This window comes from Ctenocephalides felis, unplaced genomic scaffold (genome assembly GCF_003426905.1).
Source record: "Ctenocephalides felis isolate EL2017-DRISC unplaced genomic scaffold, ASM342690v1 CF-g0.4_SCAFFOLD_01604, whole genome shotgun sequence".
Taxonomy (NCBI): Eukaryota; Metazoa; Arthropoda; class Insecta; order Siphonaptera; family Pulicidae; genus Ctenocephalides; species Ctenocephalides felis.
Window position 1 is genome coordinate 14,318,458 of NW_020537758.1, and position 18,681 is coordinate 14,337,138.

Below are 18,681 nucleotides of genomic sequence, written 5' to 3' on the forward strand. Positions count from 1 at the left end.
TCGATTGACAAAAAATTGATTTTTACAAAATAACCCAAACAAAACGAAACACGGTAATTTATTGATTGATTGGCGACTGAAACTTTTAAATTACATTGTAAGCTATGACTTGCTTATTTTTCTATCGATTCATTGAAAAAAACGAGGTAAAAGTAATTGTCAGAGGTGTACAAGAAATTACGTATTGCTCAACCACGAATCAGATGTATTTTCACTTCAATAAGAAATTATGAAATATCGTTTTGCATAAATAATAATAACCTGAGATAACCTTGCCCACTTACAACGCTGCTGATATGACGCTATCGATTCAAAAACTGATAAGCAAAGTTTATATAATCTGGTTTAATAAATAATCAAATAATCTATCAATTTATATAGATTATAGTTCCGCATTGCTACTCATCATAAAAATGCTTTTACGTTACCCATTCATAGATAAAAATACGCTCATTTTTACTTCCCCAAAACCAAGAAAGACATTAATAATGATTTATAATCAACTACACTAGATTTTATGAATGAAGGTTAGATATTTTTGGTTTATGGGAGTCGAATGCTAATTGAATTTTTATTCATGGAAGAAATGGTAAGTGTTGGGTGCAATGATTAAAATAAAAACGCCTTATAAATTAGTTTATTTATTGATTTCATTTGGTTTACACAATACTTAAGCTTGCTTATTAACTATAAAATACTTGATGGTTTCAAACTTAGGTACGGAACATTACTATCCTATTATCACTTAAAGAATTAACAGTGGTAAAATAAAAGTAACGAGAAACGTATATTATATATAAATTGTAATTAGTGATTTACAGCATTAAAATATTCCTTAGAAAGTTTTGGTTCCGCTTTCATAGTTTTACTACCAGGTCTCCAGCCAGCTGGGCAAACTTCTCCGTGTTCATCAGTAAATTGGAAGGCCTGAACCAATCTCAAGGTTTCATCTACAGATCTGCCTACTGGTAAGTCATTAACAGTGACCTGTCTAACATTTTGTTTGGGATCAATGATAAACAAGCCTCTGAATGGAACTCCAGATGATTCGTCTAAAACTCCATAATCACGAGCAATTTTCATGGATTTATCAGCAAGAAGGGGGATATTCATTTGTCCTAGGCCACCTTCCTTACGTGCAGTATTAATCCAAGCCAAGTGGCTGTAGTGAGAATCACAAGAGGCTGCTACAACTTCACATCCAATCTTGCGGAATTCATCAATGCGATCAGAAAAGGCAATGATTTCAGTTGGACACACAAAAGTGCTATAAATCAAATATATCTAATGAACAAAATTATTATACGTAGTCGATACTATGATTACAAAAGTATCACTCACAAGTCCAATGGATAGAAGAATAGTACCAAGTACTTTCCTTTGTACTGGCTGAGTTTAATGTCTTTAAATTCACCATTAACTACAGCAGTACCTGCAAATTCAGGAGCTGGTTTTTGGATGTCTGGCACAGGCATGATGTCTAAAATAAACAATTAAATCATCAAATAGAAGCACTCAATGCATTAACTTACAAATTGCATAAAACACGTTGCCAATGCCACATTTTGCAATTAAGTATTATTAACCTAGGAAATCAAAATAGCAAGTGAATACAAACGTAAAAATAAAAGTAGCCACCGAATTTACACTTTAGCTCTACCATACAACTGACGCAAGATATACACAAAAACATAAATCTCAATTATATATAATCCAATTCACTTTATAGTATTCAGGAAATGTCTATGACACATAGAGGAATGAATTTGTTACTCACCTTATTTGAAGATATCGAACCGGCGAATTAAATAATATCACAATAATCCAACGAGCACCTGAACTCGACGAGATTTCTCACAAAATGACGAAAGCGGTTAGTAAATGGCGCAATTTATAGAACTGGAATATTCTAAAAAGGAAAAACCTGGCGCCATCTTATATCTATGATAATTGCCCATGTGTAAAATGTATCATACATTGCGCTTTCAGAAATATAAATTAAATATAGCAATATTATCATTATTACTTGTTTTTATAGTATTCTTTGATGTATAAACTATTTTATAAATAATATCACACCAATGCATATATTGACTTAGCATGTAAAACTACTTAAAATGTAGTAAAAATTCTAGCAAGCTGTCAAACTTAGACACAATTTGGTTTGGACAAGGGGTTTGTTCGGTGTACAAGATATAGTACAAAAATGATTTGAAAAAATTATCAGCAAGATCCATAAAATAAAATATGATTTTAATTAAGATTTATGTTAATAGATTAGATTTTAAATGAGATTTTGTTTTATTATTTATTTATTGGCTTCATTTTTAGTATGTAGGTATTAACAATATTATGGAAGTCAATAAGATTAGATTTGGTTATTAGAATATCCAGTCAGTTTCATATAAGTAGGTACCATTTGTTAAAAAGTAATAAGATTGACATTGGAATCCAATTTTTTTAAATATATCATTGTATGGTAATAAATTATGTTTAGAACAGTATTTGTATCTGCAAAATAACTTATAAAGCAGAAACTAAAGTTGCACATTTGTAGTGCTACCCTGCAACAAATAACTCATCAATTTAAGCTTTACTTTCACATATTTTAATATCATTTATTACTTTTCATACTTGTTTATATTCTGCAAAACTTTCTCAAAGTGTATACATTATAATCTTTATCTATTCCTTGGTATTTAGTATTTGGTTGTTTAAAAACAAAATAACAGTTTCTTATTTCATTTATTTCATCAAACATACAAAGAGTATGTTTTATTTTATTATCCTGGTGGCCATTGCATTTGACGTCCTCCCATTACATGGAGATGCAAATGATAAATCGATTGTGCTCCATCACGTCCATCATTGACAACAAGTCTAAATCCATTATCTAAGCCTTGTTCTTTAGCTACTTTGCGTGCAACTAACATGAGATGACCTGATGATAAACAATAATGAATATTGTGTATACATAATCATAATAAACAACAAATAATGCCTGGTACATTGGCTGACACATATACAATTAATATTTGTATGTGTAATATCAATTTGAATTAGTTTTGCAAACCTAGTATGTCACTGTCATCATCAGTTGCCTTCGACAACTGTTGGATAGGTTTTCTTGGAACTACGAGGAAGTGCACCGGGGCTTGAGGGTTGATATCTTTAAAGGCGGCGCACTATAAACGAAATATTACAAATTATGATCATTTTTAATAATTTGGGACTTTGTTCGTACCTTATCATCTTCATAAATGAAATTGCATGGAATTTCCTTTCTCAATATTTTACCGATAATGGTATCTTCTCCTGCACTAGCGCTTTGCGCTAATTTTACTTCATCGGTCATGATGACCTCGCAGATTTATCTAAATAACCTGCCAAATTAATTTTATCTTTAAAACAATTTATCGTCTAAACAAATATGACAAATGGTATTTGATACTGCAATTCTTGCCTGATGTGAAGTGATGGAGGAAGTATCAACAAACGGTTGCTTTGAACCGTTATTCATTCGTTAATTACCGTTTTGTCGAGCGATACAGAGGGAGAAACCTTGAAGAGTAACCGTTTTCATTCTGAAGTCAAAAAAAGGCGATTTAAAAAAATCTTGTTTTATATATAAGAAAATATACTCAGAAATCAAAACTAATAGTCGATATTTTTATGAGAGGTCAAAAGATGGAAATATTTTATTAAGTTGAAGAAAGATCAATTCATACTCTTCTTTTATCTATGGATCAATTATTACAAAATATTACAATTTTCAGGATCATCTAACCTTAAAAAAACACAATTAAAAAAAATCATTATGGCAATTGAGCATAAACATTATATTTAGTAAAGCTATCCACTTTGAACAAATAATTTTAAATCTTAGTTTTCCAATTTGAAATTCGCGCTCTCGACGTTATGTCACATTTCACTTCTCCTATGGGGCCGGCCATCTTGGTGTTTGTGTGCACATGTCATGGAGATTTTGATGAATGATTCACATGTGTTAATTAATTAGTGTTTTTAATTAAATTTTCCAATTAGATTTAATTAATTTATATATCAATTTGCTATACTAATTACGCAGATCAATCTGATGTAAAATATGAAAATTATAATTTGTGCCTAAAAGAGATATGTGCCGAAGTACTTAGGGGTTAGATTAATGACTTTTATGAAGGTTTTTAATGGGCCTTCTAATTAATATTGTAATCGAATACTTTATTTACAGATTCCAATGTATCCTTTAGTAATATTCATATATACAATTATCAAATATATGGTGTATGTATTTGCGATTCTGAAGACTGTAAGTACTTCTGCATATTTTTAAATGATATGTTTACGATTCATTCACCAAAGTCTCTAGTACTTGCGTCGCGATGTGTGTTGAGCAAAGACTCCACTTGGACATTTGAAAATTATAAATTAAGTGAATTGAAAGTAATCTAGTAAATGTGAAATAGTGTTTTCGAAGCAGTGATCTTTGGTGTTCTCGAAGCAGCCTAGCTTTGGGATTGCAAGCAGTTTCTTCGAGGGATCAATGTGAGTTAAAGCAATTTTTTTACAAAACGTGTCATAGAATACTTCACTGATGTGTACATGCATTCATCAAACAATAAATAAATACTCTGTTATGTTTTATAACATATTAAATATTTAACATATCATTTTTCATTATTATGTAATAATCATATTATTATTTAAAAAAGAAATGTTGTTAGATACAGATGGATACTTATAGTAAACAAAAATATATAACTGCGTATTGTATAATGTAAATTATAATAAAAGACGAGAGTAAATAAAGTTTATCCACACACACTTATTAAAATTACATTCAGTTTTAAGGATAATTATGCAAAGGACTAAGTATTTCTTAATCCAGGCAAATTTAATACAAATGTAAATAATCTTAATTTTTTTGTTTAATGAAATTATTCAGAGAAATCAAACCAAGAAAACTGATGACGTTTATCGTTTTGCTCTTTACATTTAATACATTTGTCATATTCAATTATTTTAAAAGTCTTATTCTTACATCAAAAACCTTTAGATATTTTCTACTAAAAAGCCGGTTTTGAATGTCGTAATTGAAAATAAAACTATGATAAATCTAAGCCTAATCACAATTTTAAAGGGATTTGCACAATTCAAAATTGTCTGTATGTACATATTTCAGTGAGATATTTTATGACTCGTTCATGCTCATGCATCTGCTGAAATTAATTCTGTTTAAATATTTATTTCAAGTAATTATATCGTAATACTATTTCTACAAAGGCTTTTGGCAAAATATCGAATCCTTACTTTTTCATTTATTAATGTTTTAGTTCATATTATCGTTATCTTATTTAAAGACAGTTTATATTTAACATATTACTCTTAACAAGGCTTAACTATATTAATTAATTGTTTTTGCAATTATAGTAATGAATATTTTGCTTTTTCTTTTTACGAGCATTATTGTGACTACTTTAGCAGATGTATGTGTAACAGTTTTTGAATATCACTTGCAATTTTAAATTAACAAGTGATGTTTGATAAACAAGAAAATTATTTTATCTATTTATTATGGGGAAAACACATTGATTATTTACTTATTTAAACTTATTAAGTTGTTGTATGTGACAAAGGCATGAAAAATAATTTGTTTTTCATTATAATTGTAACAGTCAATTTGGAATATTTATAATTTTATTTTATATCTGGACTGTCTTGAAGTTTTGTTCTGAAATTAATTGGTTTTGTTACCTTTATTTTGATTATCCATTAATTGAGTCACTCTTCAAGTGCTGAGATATATTCCTGCAAATTTGCTGCAACAATGGATATTTTAAAATGAGTAAATGTTACACATAGTACTTGTAAAACCTATTTTATACTTAGATCAAACTCTTGTTTTGAATATAATGTTTGTGGCAATTTATACAGAAGATCTTCACTTTCCTTATTTTACTGCTTCTTGACTGAATAATATTTTTTATTCTACTATTCATTTCATTTCGTCTTGTGAACATTGTTCACTATTTTATGGCAATGAATTTATTACATTTCTAGTATCAAAAATCAAGTGTTTTCCCTATAACAATAATTAATGCATGTATGCACTGTCTTATTAATATGATTACAAGTTTTGATCAAAATATCTAAAAGACTCGACTAGGCTTTGTAAACTGGAAATTAATTACATCTATATAAATTTTTTCATGAATTCATTTAATTACATTGATTTCAATTTGCCTAATTAATTTTATTTTTATATAAGCATAATTTTGTACATATTTTTTATTTTCTACATTCTATGTTTACATACTAGATAATAAATTATAATAAACATGATTTTTACAAAGTCTATATATATATATAGTATTATAAAAATATTTGTAATATTTTTGCAGCCCAACCGTCGAATTAAAAAAAGGATTAAATAACAAAATTATTTATTCCAATAAACGTTTCGACACTTGATAGAAATAGAAGGAGCACATATTGACCTCCTATATATGATGTTAATGATAGCATGACATTGTGATGTGGAGTGACCATATAACATCATATACATGACATTGTGGTGTGGAGTGACCACAATGTAATGCTATCATTAACATCATATATAGGAGGTCAATATGTGCTCCTTCTATTTCTCGCTAGTTAATATAATAGTAGTTTATTATTTTACACAAATTTAGTGTTCAATCAATTTTTACATTTTAATTAATTTTTCTGTTGTTTTTCCTTGTTTGATTACTGAATGATGACACACATCAAGTGTCGAAACGTTTAATGGAATAAATAATTTTGTTATTTAATCTTTTTTTTAATTCGAGGGTTGGGCTGCAAAAATATTACAAATATGTATCAACGTCGACAAAACTATCATATATATATATATATATATATATATATATATATATATATATATATATATATACATATATATATATATACATATATATACATATATATATATAATAATTAATGCATATGTATATATATAATTATTTTCTTCTAATTCTAAGAACAATTTTTATCGAGACTTGTAATCAGTGAAAATTTGTTTAATTCAAGTGTTGAGCAATTAATTAAATTTGTTGATAAAATTCCAAATTAGTAACGATTAGTAAAAGTCATGTATTTTATGAAACAAAATTCTTCTTTGTATATTTATTTTGTTTTGTTAAGAACCTTTTCAAGATATTTTCATCTTATGTATAATATTTTATTAGAATTGCTCGACATTTTAATTGATTTTGTCCTGCCATATATAATTAAACTTTGATAAATACTACATTAACTCGATTGATTTGTATTTAAATTATATAAATCAAATTTTTTTGATTTAATTATTTTTTTACAAAATTTTGAATTATTTAATTCTACGTTATTCCAGTTGTACTTATAATAAATATTTCTCAATATGTATACATTTCTTCTATCAGTGCAATTATTTTAACAATCGAGTTGATGTAGTTTGATTAAAGTTTCGAAAAGTTGATTTGAATAAAACAAAACATAATTTTGATCAAAATTTCATCACTTCATTCAATATTTAAAGATTTTTTCATTAGATTTCTATATAATAAATTAATATATAGATAATTTCTAAAGTATTTACAATCTTAGTTTATAATTTCTAGTTTTGAAGTTTTGTTGAATTCAAATCAACTACATGTTTTTGTCTCGATTAATCGTAAAGGTTTCACACGTTTTATCAAGTTGTATAAACATTTTTGATTCGATTAATATCATTTCATTTCATCGATTAATTAAATAATTCTGTCGAATAATTTTTTTTTTCTAAGTCCAAATTTTCTGATTATAATTCTTTCGAATATTTTTTTTTTTTCTAAGTCCTTTCAGATAATTTTTTTTTCTAAGTCCAAATTTTTTGAAACCTTTTCGATTAAGACAGACAAGTTATTTATGCATGCTGTATTATCCCAAAGCCAACATTCGAATGAATGAAACCCATATTGAATATTTCACAACGAGAAAATTTTATTGGGACAAAGTTAAAAATTTTAACTAAGTCCCAGTAATTTTTTCTCGTTGTGAAAATTTCAACGTGGACTTCATTTCATTCGAGTGTTGGCTTTGGGAATTGGTGTGAGGGAACACTAAAAAACATAAAAAAGTTTCAACGCTGAACAGAAAAGAGAAAAATTGATCTGGGACTTAGGGGGTTTTTTTTAGGTCCTTCCCCTCCCCTTCCTCCTCCTCCTCCCTCCTCCTTCCCCTTTTTTTTCCCTTTTTTTCCGCTTTTTTTCACATTTTTTTCCTTTTTTGGTGTTTTTTTCGCATGTTGTGGATTTTGGGTAGACTTTGGGTTCGGCATGCATCTTCCGCAATGTGTCCTCTCTGCGTGTAACCTCTCGCATCATGAACCTCAGGTTGACCATCACTTCGTGTGTACGTTTCAGGACCCTTTGCGCTCGCCAATAGCCAGCCACCAGCACTGCTCCATTTTTTCTGCTTCCGAGTTGGTCGTCGTCGCCTTCAGCTGGACTCGATCCGTCTCACCTTGTGCCTGCCTCCAGAGCGATTTCACCGAGTATGCGGTCACTTAAACCGCTCGGCTATTTAAGTTATTGATGACAAAAGTTATTTTTATTCCTATATTGTATTAATATTGAATTTTAATAAAGAATATGTATCATACTCATCTCTCTTATTCATCATCTGCCTCTACCCCTCTCTTTCCCCAGTTCTTCCTCTACTTTTTTTTTTTCTCTTTATGTATCTCTCTTACAGTCAAGTGCGAACCTTGAATTTTTCAGAAATATTCTAAGTGTCAAGGTCGAAATGCGCCACCTGAATTCAATATTTTGAACTAATACACTCTCTGTTACAGTCAAGTGCGGAACTTGAGTTTTTTGTTTTTCAGAAATATTCTAAGTGTCAAGGTCGAAATGCGACACCTGAACTTAATATTTTGAACTAATATTTGATAATTATGAAAAACTAGACATTTGATTTTTTGTGCGTCTTCTGGAATCGAACCGAGACACGCTGAGCAATCTTAGTGGTCACTTAACGATCTCGGCCAATTGGTTACACAAAACCGTAGTATTTTGTAAAAATATAAAGTGTTATTTTCAAACTGAAAGATATAAGTTTCCTAAAAATGTAGTATGCCAAATGTGCGAATGGCCGAGGTCGTAAAGATACGGTTTAGGCCGGAATATCAATTCGAAGTTCGCCAGTTCGAACCCCATTTGACTGAAAAAAATATTTGGAACCAATAATTTTTCAAACTGTGTAAATAAATAAGACATATAGATAGAATTAAATTTATTGAGTGTCAGTATTACAAAAGTCGACATAATATATATATATATATATATATATATATATATATATATATATATATATATATATATATATATATATACGCATATATATATATATATATATACGCATATATATATATATATATAAAAGATAAGAAAAAGTAGGAGGATAATTTTTAATAAATTCATATTTACGCCTGGTTAGCAGTAAACCAAACCTACTTTGGTGTAATTTAAAAATCTTATTATTTTTTCGATAAAAAGACAGTCTATCAGGAGCAGCCAAAATTGGCCAAAATCGTGACTTTCAAATGCAATTTTAAGGCACTTAATGAATGAAATTAATAATTTTAATTAATGCTTTGTGTAGACTAAAGTACAATCTTTATACCAAACCAAAAAAATACAAATTTATCATCGTCTTCATAGTTAAAATCAGCTTCAAAGTTGGCAATTTTTCAAACTTCAATTTGGTACCAAGGGCAGAAGAATTTTTTTTTCCAAAAACTAATTTCATATTCGGAATCAGCGCCTCGAAAACTATCAGAATCGGTCAAAACATTTTGAAAATCGCGAAAAAAAAATTTAATTTCATTAGTAAAATTTTGGTTTTGCTACCAATGATTTCGATTTTTCGTAGCGGTATGTGGATTTATCCAAAAACGGATAATATTTTCGAAATCAGCGTCCCAAAATTAATCAAAACCAATCAAAACATTTTAAAAATCGCGAAGAAAAGCCGATTTTTTTAAAAAAGAAATCGATTTTGCAACCAAAGATTTCGATTTTTCGCGGGGTGTGTGTGGGTTTATCCAAAAATAGATAGCATTTCTGAAATCAGCGTCCGAAAATCTTTTGGAATCAGTCAAAATATTTCCAAAATAGCGAAAACAAATCTATTTTTTTGCTAAAAATTCCGATGTTGCAACCAAAGTTTTTGTTGTTTTCCAGTGGTACACGCCCTGAAAGCTCATCAAACAGGATAATTTCATCCTTGGCGTAATAGAAAATGATCCAAAAATTTTGTCTATTAAGTTCTTGATCATAAATTTCTTTTAGTATACGAGAGACCAGATTTTATGGTTCCTATAAGTGCATAAGTACCTGTGAAAAGATTAAATATTTATTCTAAGAATATACATTTAAAATAAGATTATTTGTTACTTAATACCAGACTAGTAACAATAAGTAAGCTTTGAATATTTTATTTGAAAATAAAACCACAAAAACTTAGTGAAAAAATAAAAACATTCGTATAATTTGTGGGTAAGTACAGCCGAATAGTTACATCATTTAAGTTAATCGAATAACTTAATACTCGTATCATTTCCAAAGTTTCCGCCGATTTTGCAGCCAAAGATTTCGATTTTTGCAGAGGTATATAGATTTATCCAAAAGCGAATAACATTTTCGAATTCAGCGACTCAAAATCAATCAAAACATTTTAAAAATCGCGAAAAAGTGTCGATTTTTTTAAAAAAAAACTCGATTTTGCAATCAAAGATTTCGATTTTTTGCGGGGAGTATATGGATTTATCCAAAAACAGATAGCATTTTTGAAATCAGCGTCCCAAAATCTTTCGGAATCAGTCAAAACAATTTGAAAATCGCCAAAAGAACTGGATTTTTTTGAAAAGAAAAATCGATGTGCAACCGAAAATTTCGATATTCTGCACAGGTTTATAAAGTTATCCAAAAACGGATAACATTTTTAAAATCAGCATCTCAAAATCCTTTGGAATCAGTCAAACCAATTTGCAAACCGCAAAAAAAACAATTTTTAACTTCCCGTAGGGTAAGTTATAGTAATCGCAAAAAAATCGAAAATGAAAATTTTTATATATTTTTACGTTTCAGAGGTTTCTGAATATTTTGGCATACCTTAGAAAAAATGGATGTATGTGTATGTGCGTGTGTGTGTGTGTGTGTGTGCGCGCGTAGTATGTATGTGTGTGCGGATACAAATTTTCGTCGACGATTTCGGGAACACGGATGAAGCAATTTGAATAATTTAAAAAACATTCGATCCGTATTGATAAGGAGACGTGCTGATTAGTTTTTGACAAAGGTAGGTCTAGCCGTACCGAAGATATGGGGCAAAAAGTGCCAAAAACGGTACCTCAGTTTTTAATAGAACGGATCGTCCGATTTTAATAATTCAAAAAACATTTTACTTGTTTTGACAAGGTAAAGATTTGATCAAATTTTTATAAGGGCAGGTTTAGCGGTTTCGGAGATATAACGAAAAAAGTAAAAAAAATGCCATTTGGCGGTCAAAAATGATGATTAGACATATGCACATCAAATTATCAGATATTTTATAGAGATTTTAACAATAAGTATAAATTTTGTTTACATTCCTATGGGTTCCGTACCAATGTTTACCCGTTAGACAGCGACGCGGCGCTTACGCGCTTTATATTTTGTCTCTATGCATTTAAAGTAGTACGATTGCTTTGAAAAAAAGTTCAGATCTTCCAACATATGTCAAAATAAAGAAAACATTTTTTTTTCAAAAAAGAAGATTTTAAAAAAAAAATTTTAAATAATTTTTTTTTTCAATTTTTTTTTTCAAAAAAAAGTAATTTTTTGTCAAATTTAGAGTTTCTCAAAAATCTTATTTTTTTGAAGTAATTTTTTTTCAAAAATGTTAATCGTTTTTAAAAAAAATAATAATTTTTGGTACGGGAAGTTCCAGCCATTTGCCTTAAGGCACGATGCCCTAATTGCCTTAAGACAGAATTCCACTTACAGCTAGTTTATAAAAATTTTGAGGCTGCAACATGCATCGAAGTCAAAATCCTTCATTTTGAACAAAAGAACAAAAAACTTTGTCAAAAAATCCGTGGATATCTTTGAATATTTCATAAAAATAAAACGGCAAAGACTTTGTCAACCTTGGAACGCATTCCCTATAATCCTATATAAAATGCCATTCTGTATTTGATGATTCTTTACTCGCGGCTTTTTTACGGAACGTATACCCCGCGAATAAGGAGGTTTTACAGTATTGTAATCAGGGTATATAAATGGAATGCTCGTGCACTTTAGTACGAATCCCAAAAAAATAGAATGTTTCAGCATACATACTTTCTAAACGAATCAAGTGGTTATACAACAATTATATGCACATCATAAAAACAAACTGAATATTATTAAAAATATAGCAATAATTCAATTTGAAAGCATACTCTATCAATTAGTACTCAAGTAATAATATGTTGTTATTGCCAAACCCATTTATATCAAAAGCATCAATAAACTTGAAAAAGAAAAATAAAAACTGCCTCAAAAGTGTGAACATAATTAACGCAAACGTCAAATGTCTTACACGATTTAGCTATAAAACTTATTTCTTATTAATACTAACATTAAGTAAAAGTGTATATGAACTCACCGAGCTATCCGCAACATGGCCAAGTGGTTAAGAGCTCAACTCGCAAATGCAGAGGTTTCCGGAACGAATCCCCCTCGAAAGCACTACGCAAACTGCATGCAAAAGTATATTTATGTAGACTCGAATAAGTTCAAGAACAAAAAAAATGTGCTAGTTTATAAAATAAAAAATTTAATAGTAAAAAAAACTTACCAGAAGAGTATTCTGAAGCAGATCACAGTGACGGCGATATGATTACGACTGATGCGCTGGCCGAAAACTCGGACTTAAATATTCTTATTTGAATTAAATGACACTCTTGCGACAAAAATATAACGGTATAGTGCCGACATCTACACGACGAACACATCATTACCACAGTTTACATGTTGAAAATACGTTAAATTTTCAAATATTAATTAAATTTACAAGTGACTTATAGATCATTTTATAAGAATCACAGATAAATTTTTGGTTATTACTTTCCAATATCATATCTCAAAAAGAATATTTAACTATAATTTTAAAATTTTCTTAATATACTTACGTTATTCTATAATACAGTTATACGAAAAAATATTTTAACAGAAAATCCGATGGTGGACCCATCTAGTTCCGAAACGTCTTCCACAAAAATTTGATGTATAGACATAAAATAAGACCTCAAGAATTTCCTATCGCACAGACAAATTTGATTCATAATGTACATCATTTTGATACGCGTCTAAAACAAACACAAACTGTTATCTTTAATATATATATATATATATATATATATATATATATTAAAATATATATATAGATTTTTTCTCACCCGACTACACATTTTGAAGAAAATTTATACAAAAGACATATTTAAAAGATATTTTATAACAGTGAAGTAATATGAAAACTCAGTTTCTTATGCGATTCAAACCTCAGATTCAAATATCTTATCTGGATAGTATTTCCAAATTTACTATCGTATATATATTACAATTTGTTGTTTATGTATTGAATAAAAAATGTTTTACAAATGTGAATATTCTTTCAATTGTGAAAACCACTGTAATAACGATAACCAATCAACAACTACTTTTCAGTATAATACATGCGTCCAAAGCAGCTTTACAAAAAAATTACTATGCAACATATTATAAATAATCATTACAATAAGATGATTATATACATTATAATCAGGACAATCAAACTAGCATACTCATTCATACCATAGCCAAAATGCTTGTAAATAAATCTTCATATATTTATTATACGTTGAGAAACTCATTACATTTTCATATATAATTTGTAATAATTCATGATGCTTATATTAAATAATTATTAGAATAATTATTAGTAACTTATATGTAATAAATTCGGACAGGCAAGTATCACAAACTGCAAGGCATATCGATAAGCAAACATCAAATCTTTACTACATCTATAAATGATTTTATCATTGCATAGGCAATTGTGTAAATACATTAGTCTGATTTTAAAAATCCTAATAAACTTAATTGAAATTTCAACAATAATTAGGAATAACTGATATAAAATATGTTATTATATATATATATATTTAACAAAAAAGATTAATTGTCGCTTATGAAAAATATAAAACATCTGATACAATTAATTAAATACCAATTTATTCTTCTGAACGTAGATCAATCATTTGAATTTAATTGTAGAACTTGATAGAAACAAAGTAAATATAAATTCAAATCAATAATTAATATAGGTGACTATACGAATGCAATTTAAGTTAAAGAAAATATTGGAATCATTCGATCAAATTTAACAATCATATATATTTTCAACATAAAAAAATTAATCCATATGCTCTTTTTGAGTGAGAAGTAGTATTCAAAAGTTACCTTTAATAAGGTGATGTCATGTACATAAAAATAATTCAATATATATACTTTTTTCCTGATTATTAAAGACATTAAAAAAGATTATTAAAGTTATTTATTGAATAAATAATTGATTATTTTTTAAAAGTACCCTTAAATTTTCACAAGCAATGAACATCTAATATTAACAATCAACAGAGTCGAACATTTAAAAATATATTGATTAATTTACCAAGTTAATTTTTTTATATAATTAACTATTTTTTTTTTCAATAAAGAAATAACATGGATATTAAAACATCTAATCACATTCATATATAAATTTAAATCAAATATAGTTTCTATCTTATATGTAAATATATATCGAATATATATTTTTGACGATAACCGCAACAAATTACCCAAAATATAAATTTTTTTCCAAACAACTATCTAGGTTTTATGTGTAAATCAGTTAGATCGAGAAAATATTAAATGTTGAAATCCTAATATTGAACAAAAATATTTTAGACTACATATATCTATATCATTATTTTTTTAAATATGTATCTTTTAAATTTTCAATCTTTATTGAAGTAGTTTTTATACCAAATAACTTTAAATGATTGGATGCTTATCAATAATGCTTGACTTCTTAAATTTACATTTATATAGTTTAAAAGACATGGCATTACATTGCTTTGATATATTAACATTTTGAATGTCTTTATTAGAAAAGGTCTAATTCATAAATTCCATATAAAGCAAAAATCATTACGATTTCTTATGCAAGGTAAAATATCATATATCAGTTTGAAAACTACCGGGCCATCTCAAGAAAATGTTTTAATAGTTTTATAAATTTCCAATATAAATATGAGATGACAGTCTATTTCTTTAATTTTGAAATGACCCCACTACTGTTATATATAATTTCATCTAAATATTTTTATAATAGTATTAAAAGATCCAGCAACCATCAGAAGATTGTTTTGACTCTACGATATCTAATTAATTAAGAAAAATAAGGATCTAACTAGCAAAAAATCTTTTACATGAAAATATAGTTAGTTTATAGTACGGGGTACAATCTATTAAAGTTTGCTGAATCTTATTTATGTGTGGAAGATGAAATTAAACAATTTGAATATTTTTTACAATTTACATGTAAAATTTATAAGCATTTTACACACAGTGTAACAACAGCTCGACATATAGCTTCATAAAATAATTAATGTAAGGATGATAAACATTTCTCTTAAAGTTCTTATGCGAACTGCAAAATTTAATCATTTTGTCAAAGATGAAAAATCTGGCACAAGTATATATTAATTTCTATCATAGTCATCAATAAGCTACATCCAAGTTTAAAGAAAAAAGTTAATCATCCATTATTAATAGCAAATTATTACATAGATACAGTAGGTACTTGTTTTCATATTTATAGGAAATAGTTACTTAACTATAAAAATTCCTTTGATAAATTCAATTACTAATGATATCGTCTTAAAATCTAACACTTACTGGCTCCCATTTCATCCAATTTAATGCGATTATCACTAAATTCATAAATATAATATTAAAATCAGTATCACTAGAGCACGCATCAATCGGATATAGTTTAATATTCACAAAATTGTGCACTATTTTGCTTATATTTCATTTTAAAATAAATAGTCTGTCACCTAATCATTAGAGTTCATATATTTCTGGACATAATTAGGCAAATCTTCCTTCCCAACATAGCTGCTACTGAAAAAAATAGATCATTAATTTTCAGAATTCAATATTACATAAAAATTTAAATTTCATACAAAATAACTAGCTAGAAATACATTTTTAACCAAATTAAATATCAAATATATTTTATAGTCTCCAAACATCAGTCAAAAAATATTTTTCGATTCCAATTGGAAAGAAATTCATAATCGGGATTGATCCAACTCGAATCTAACTGGAATCTCAATAAGAATTTATATTTTCTCATATAAAATTACATAGCACTAAAAATAGCAAAAAACGATATTAAAAATATCATAACAAAGCTTTTTTATACTTAAATTATTAGTTTTCAGTATTTTTTCTAATGTATTTTTATTTTGTTATAAATTTATTTCGAATATTTTTAACGCGTTTAAGTTTATTAGACACGGTTCCTCTAGAAATCGTTAAAAATGACCAACAATGAACGACAAAAATTCCAGAATTATGTCTCAATAGAAATTTTAACATAAAAAATGTAATAAATCATATTTTTAATGTAGAATTAACAAACCATAACACCACGACCGCAACTCTAACATGTTTTGTTCAGTATTTCTTGTGAAAATAATGCGACAAAAAATATTCATCTTATAAATTTCTCATAATCAATTGATTATGTCATTATTAACTCCCGTAGGATAAGTTAGTGTAATAGTCCAAAAATGAAAAATGAAAATTTTTGCATATCTTCTAGAAGGTTTCTGAATATTTTGGCTTACCTTAGAAAAAATGGATGTGTATGTGTTTGTGTCTGTATGTATGTATTGATAGAATCTTTCAGATCAACCGATTTAAATAATTCGAAAAAACTTTCCATTCCTACTGATGGTAAGACGTGCTCATTAGTATTTGGCAAAGACAGTTCCAGTCGTTTCGGAGATACGGAACAAAGAGCGATTGATATTGATTTTTGATGAGAAATTTGCTAGACTTAGTAGAAATATACAATTAAATCCAAAGCTGGAACTATCTGAGTCGAATTTCATTCAAAGTTTAGCTATAAGCTGAGGGCATAGTAGAATAATACAAAAGCAAGGCAAGTATCTGCCGGATGCCTAGTAGTCCATATACGTTCCAACGTGCAATATGATTTACGAGTTTTCGGATACAAGTATTTTATAGTCCATAATTCGAAGGTTTAATACGAAGAGTTTTAACAGCTCCGCCAGACTAGACCCTTGGGGAGAGAACTATGCCCCATCGTGGAGTTGTTTGTCGATGAGCTTCAAAGATAAAAGCCCAACTCTCTAATTGTGTTATTATGCGTCATTTGGCTTCGAGGCGAAATATATGCAACAAGCAGCCCCATGGCATAAAATACTCATAAACTGTGGGAGGAAAAAATATGCAAAATATACAGATTCTTTAGTATTATCATTATTTTTAATATTCGTAGGAATGGGAAGTTGGTATGAAGAACCAGAATGGATCATTCCACGAATCGATACAATCAGATACACAGTAAGGTATGATTAAATTTTGACCAAATAATGTTGCCAAAATTGAATAAAAATAATATTTTTATCTGCCGATAATTGGCAGCAGAAAAAGTGCTCTGGCTCTGGCTCTAAACTCTGTCAGATTTTGCGACAACCCAGAGTGGACTATGAGACTTTTATTTCATTTTTGTAATCAACAATCCAAGTTAAATAATGAAGAAATAAATGATAAGTAATATGTAAAGTAACTGAAGATTTGAAAACATTTTAAAAAAAAGCAAATTTTTGGACAAGGTTGCGTTTAGGTATATTTGGGATATGGGAGAAATCAACCAATTTTCTAGTGAGAATATCCAATATCTACAGATTACTTCAAAAATTGCTAGAATATTAATTTACTCTAATTTTGAATGTGTTATACCATTTATCAACTCGATGATGCTAAAAAAACGCAAGGCACCTACCACCCACACTCTTGTTCTTGATCAACAGTTTCCTAATTCCTATACTAGTAATATATTGGCCGACTAGTTGAATAATTACAAGTCGGCGACATTCACAAACTCAGTAAATTGTATATGTTCATTTACTACCTTAGTCGTGCTAAAAACGCAAAAGAATTAAGAACGAGAACAATACGTCGGAACATTAAAATTTCGTAGCATTTAGTTCGGTACTAAAAAACCGGCCGCGCTTTGTAATAACGAGCTTGTTTCGACACAAAAGATATCCTCGACTTCTCAGACATCGACACTGTACATATTATGTTTGAAATGACATTAGTTATATAGATCGTAAAATGTAAAATACCATCGAACAATACGCCTCACATATTGAATGGTATATATTCTTTTTCGTGATGTCAGTAGCGCTTGTAATGTATCGAAATTAAAAAATTAATAATGCAATTAAACATACAACTGCAATCATTTGAAGGTAAATACTACAAAAACCATTCAGTGAAATTAAGAAAAAAAATAAGAATATATTACCCA

At 28.3% G+C, this 18,681-nt stretch overlaps 2 protein-coding genes across 2 annotated transcripts; both read right to left on the reverse strand.

The window, feature by feature from the left end:
- Window positions 1-768: 768 nt before the first annotated feature.
- Window positions 769-1,928, reverse strand: LOC113374060 (peroxiredoxin 1-like). Its single transcript, XM_026614315.1, has 3 exons — window positions 1,778-1,928; window positions 1,342-1,480; window positions 769-1,267 (listed from the first exon to the last, which is right to left on the reverse strand). The coding sequence occupies exons 2-3, from the start codon at window positions 1,473-1,475 to the stop codon at window positions 808-810; spliced, it is 594 nt and encodes a 197-aa protein (XP_026470100.1). The 5' UTR covers window positions 1,476-1,480; window positions 1,778-1,928; the 3' UTR covers window positions 769-807.
- Window positions 1,929-2,726: 798 nt separating this feature from the next.
- On the reverse strand, window positions 2,727-3,457 carry LOC113374061 (histidine triad nucleotide-binding protein 1). Its single transcript, XM_026614316.1, has 3 exons — window positions 3,245-3,457; window positions 3,074-3,185; window positions 2,727-2,941 (listed from the first exon to the last, which is right to left on the reverse strand). The coding sequence occupies exons 1-3, from the start codon at window positions 3,353-3,355 to the stop codon at window positions 2,784-2,786; spliced, it is 381 nt and encodes a 126-aa protein (XP_026470101.1). The 5' UTR covers window positions 3,356-3,457; the 3' UTR covers window positions 2,727-2,783.
- Window positions 3,458-18,681: the final 15,224 nt, after the last annotated feature.

What these genes read in the sequence shown, in the direction of transcription:
- LOC113374060 (XM_026614315.1), bottom strand. Translation starts at nt 1,475, where the DNA reads ATGCCTGTGCCAGACATCCAAAAACCAGCTCCTGAATTTGCAGGTACT. An exon ending in TTCTTCTATCCATTGGACTT is followed by an intron (nt 1,268 to 1,341) that starts GTGAGTGATACT and finishes TTTGATTTATAG; the next exon opens with CACTTTTGTGTGTCCAACTG.
- LOC113374061 (XM_026614316.1), bottom strand. Translation starts at nt 3,355, where the DNA reads ATGACCGATGAAGTAAAATTAGCGCAAAGCGCTAGTGCAGGAGAAGAT. An exon ending in TCATTTATGAAGATGATAAG is followed by an intron (nt 3,186 to 3,244) that starts GTACGAACAAAG and finishes TTTCGTTTATAG; the next exon opens with TGCGCCGCCTTTAAAGATAT. An exon ending in TGATGACAGTGACATACTAG is followed by an intron (nt 2,942 to 3,073) that starts GTTTGCAAAACT and finishes GTTTATCATCAG; the next exon opens with GTCATCTCATGTTAGTTGCA.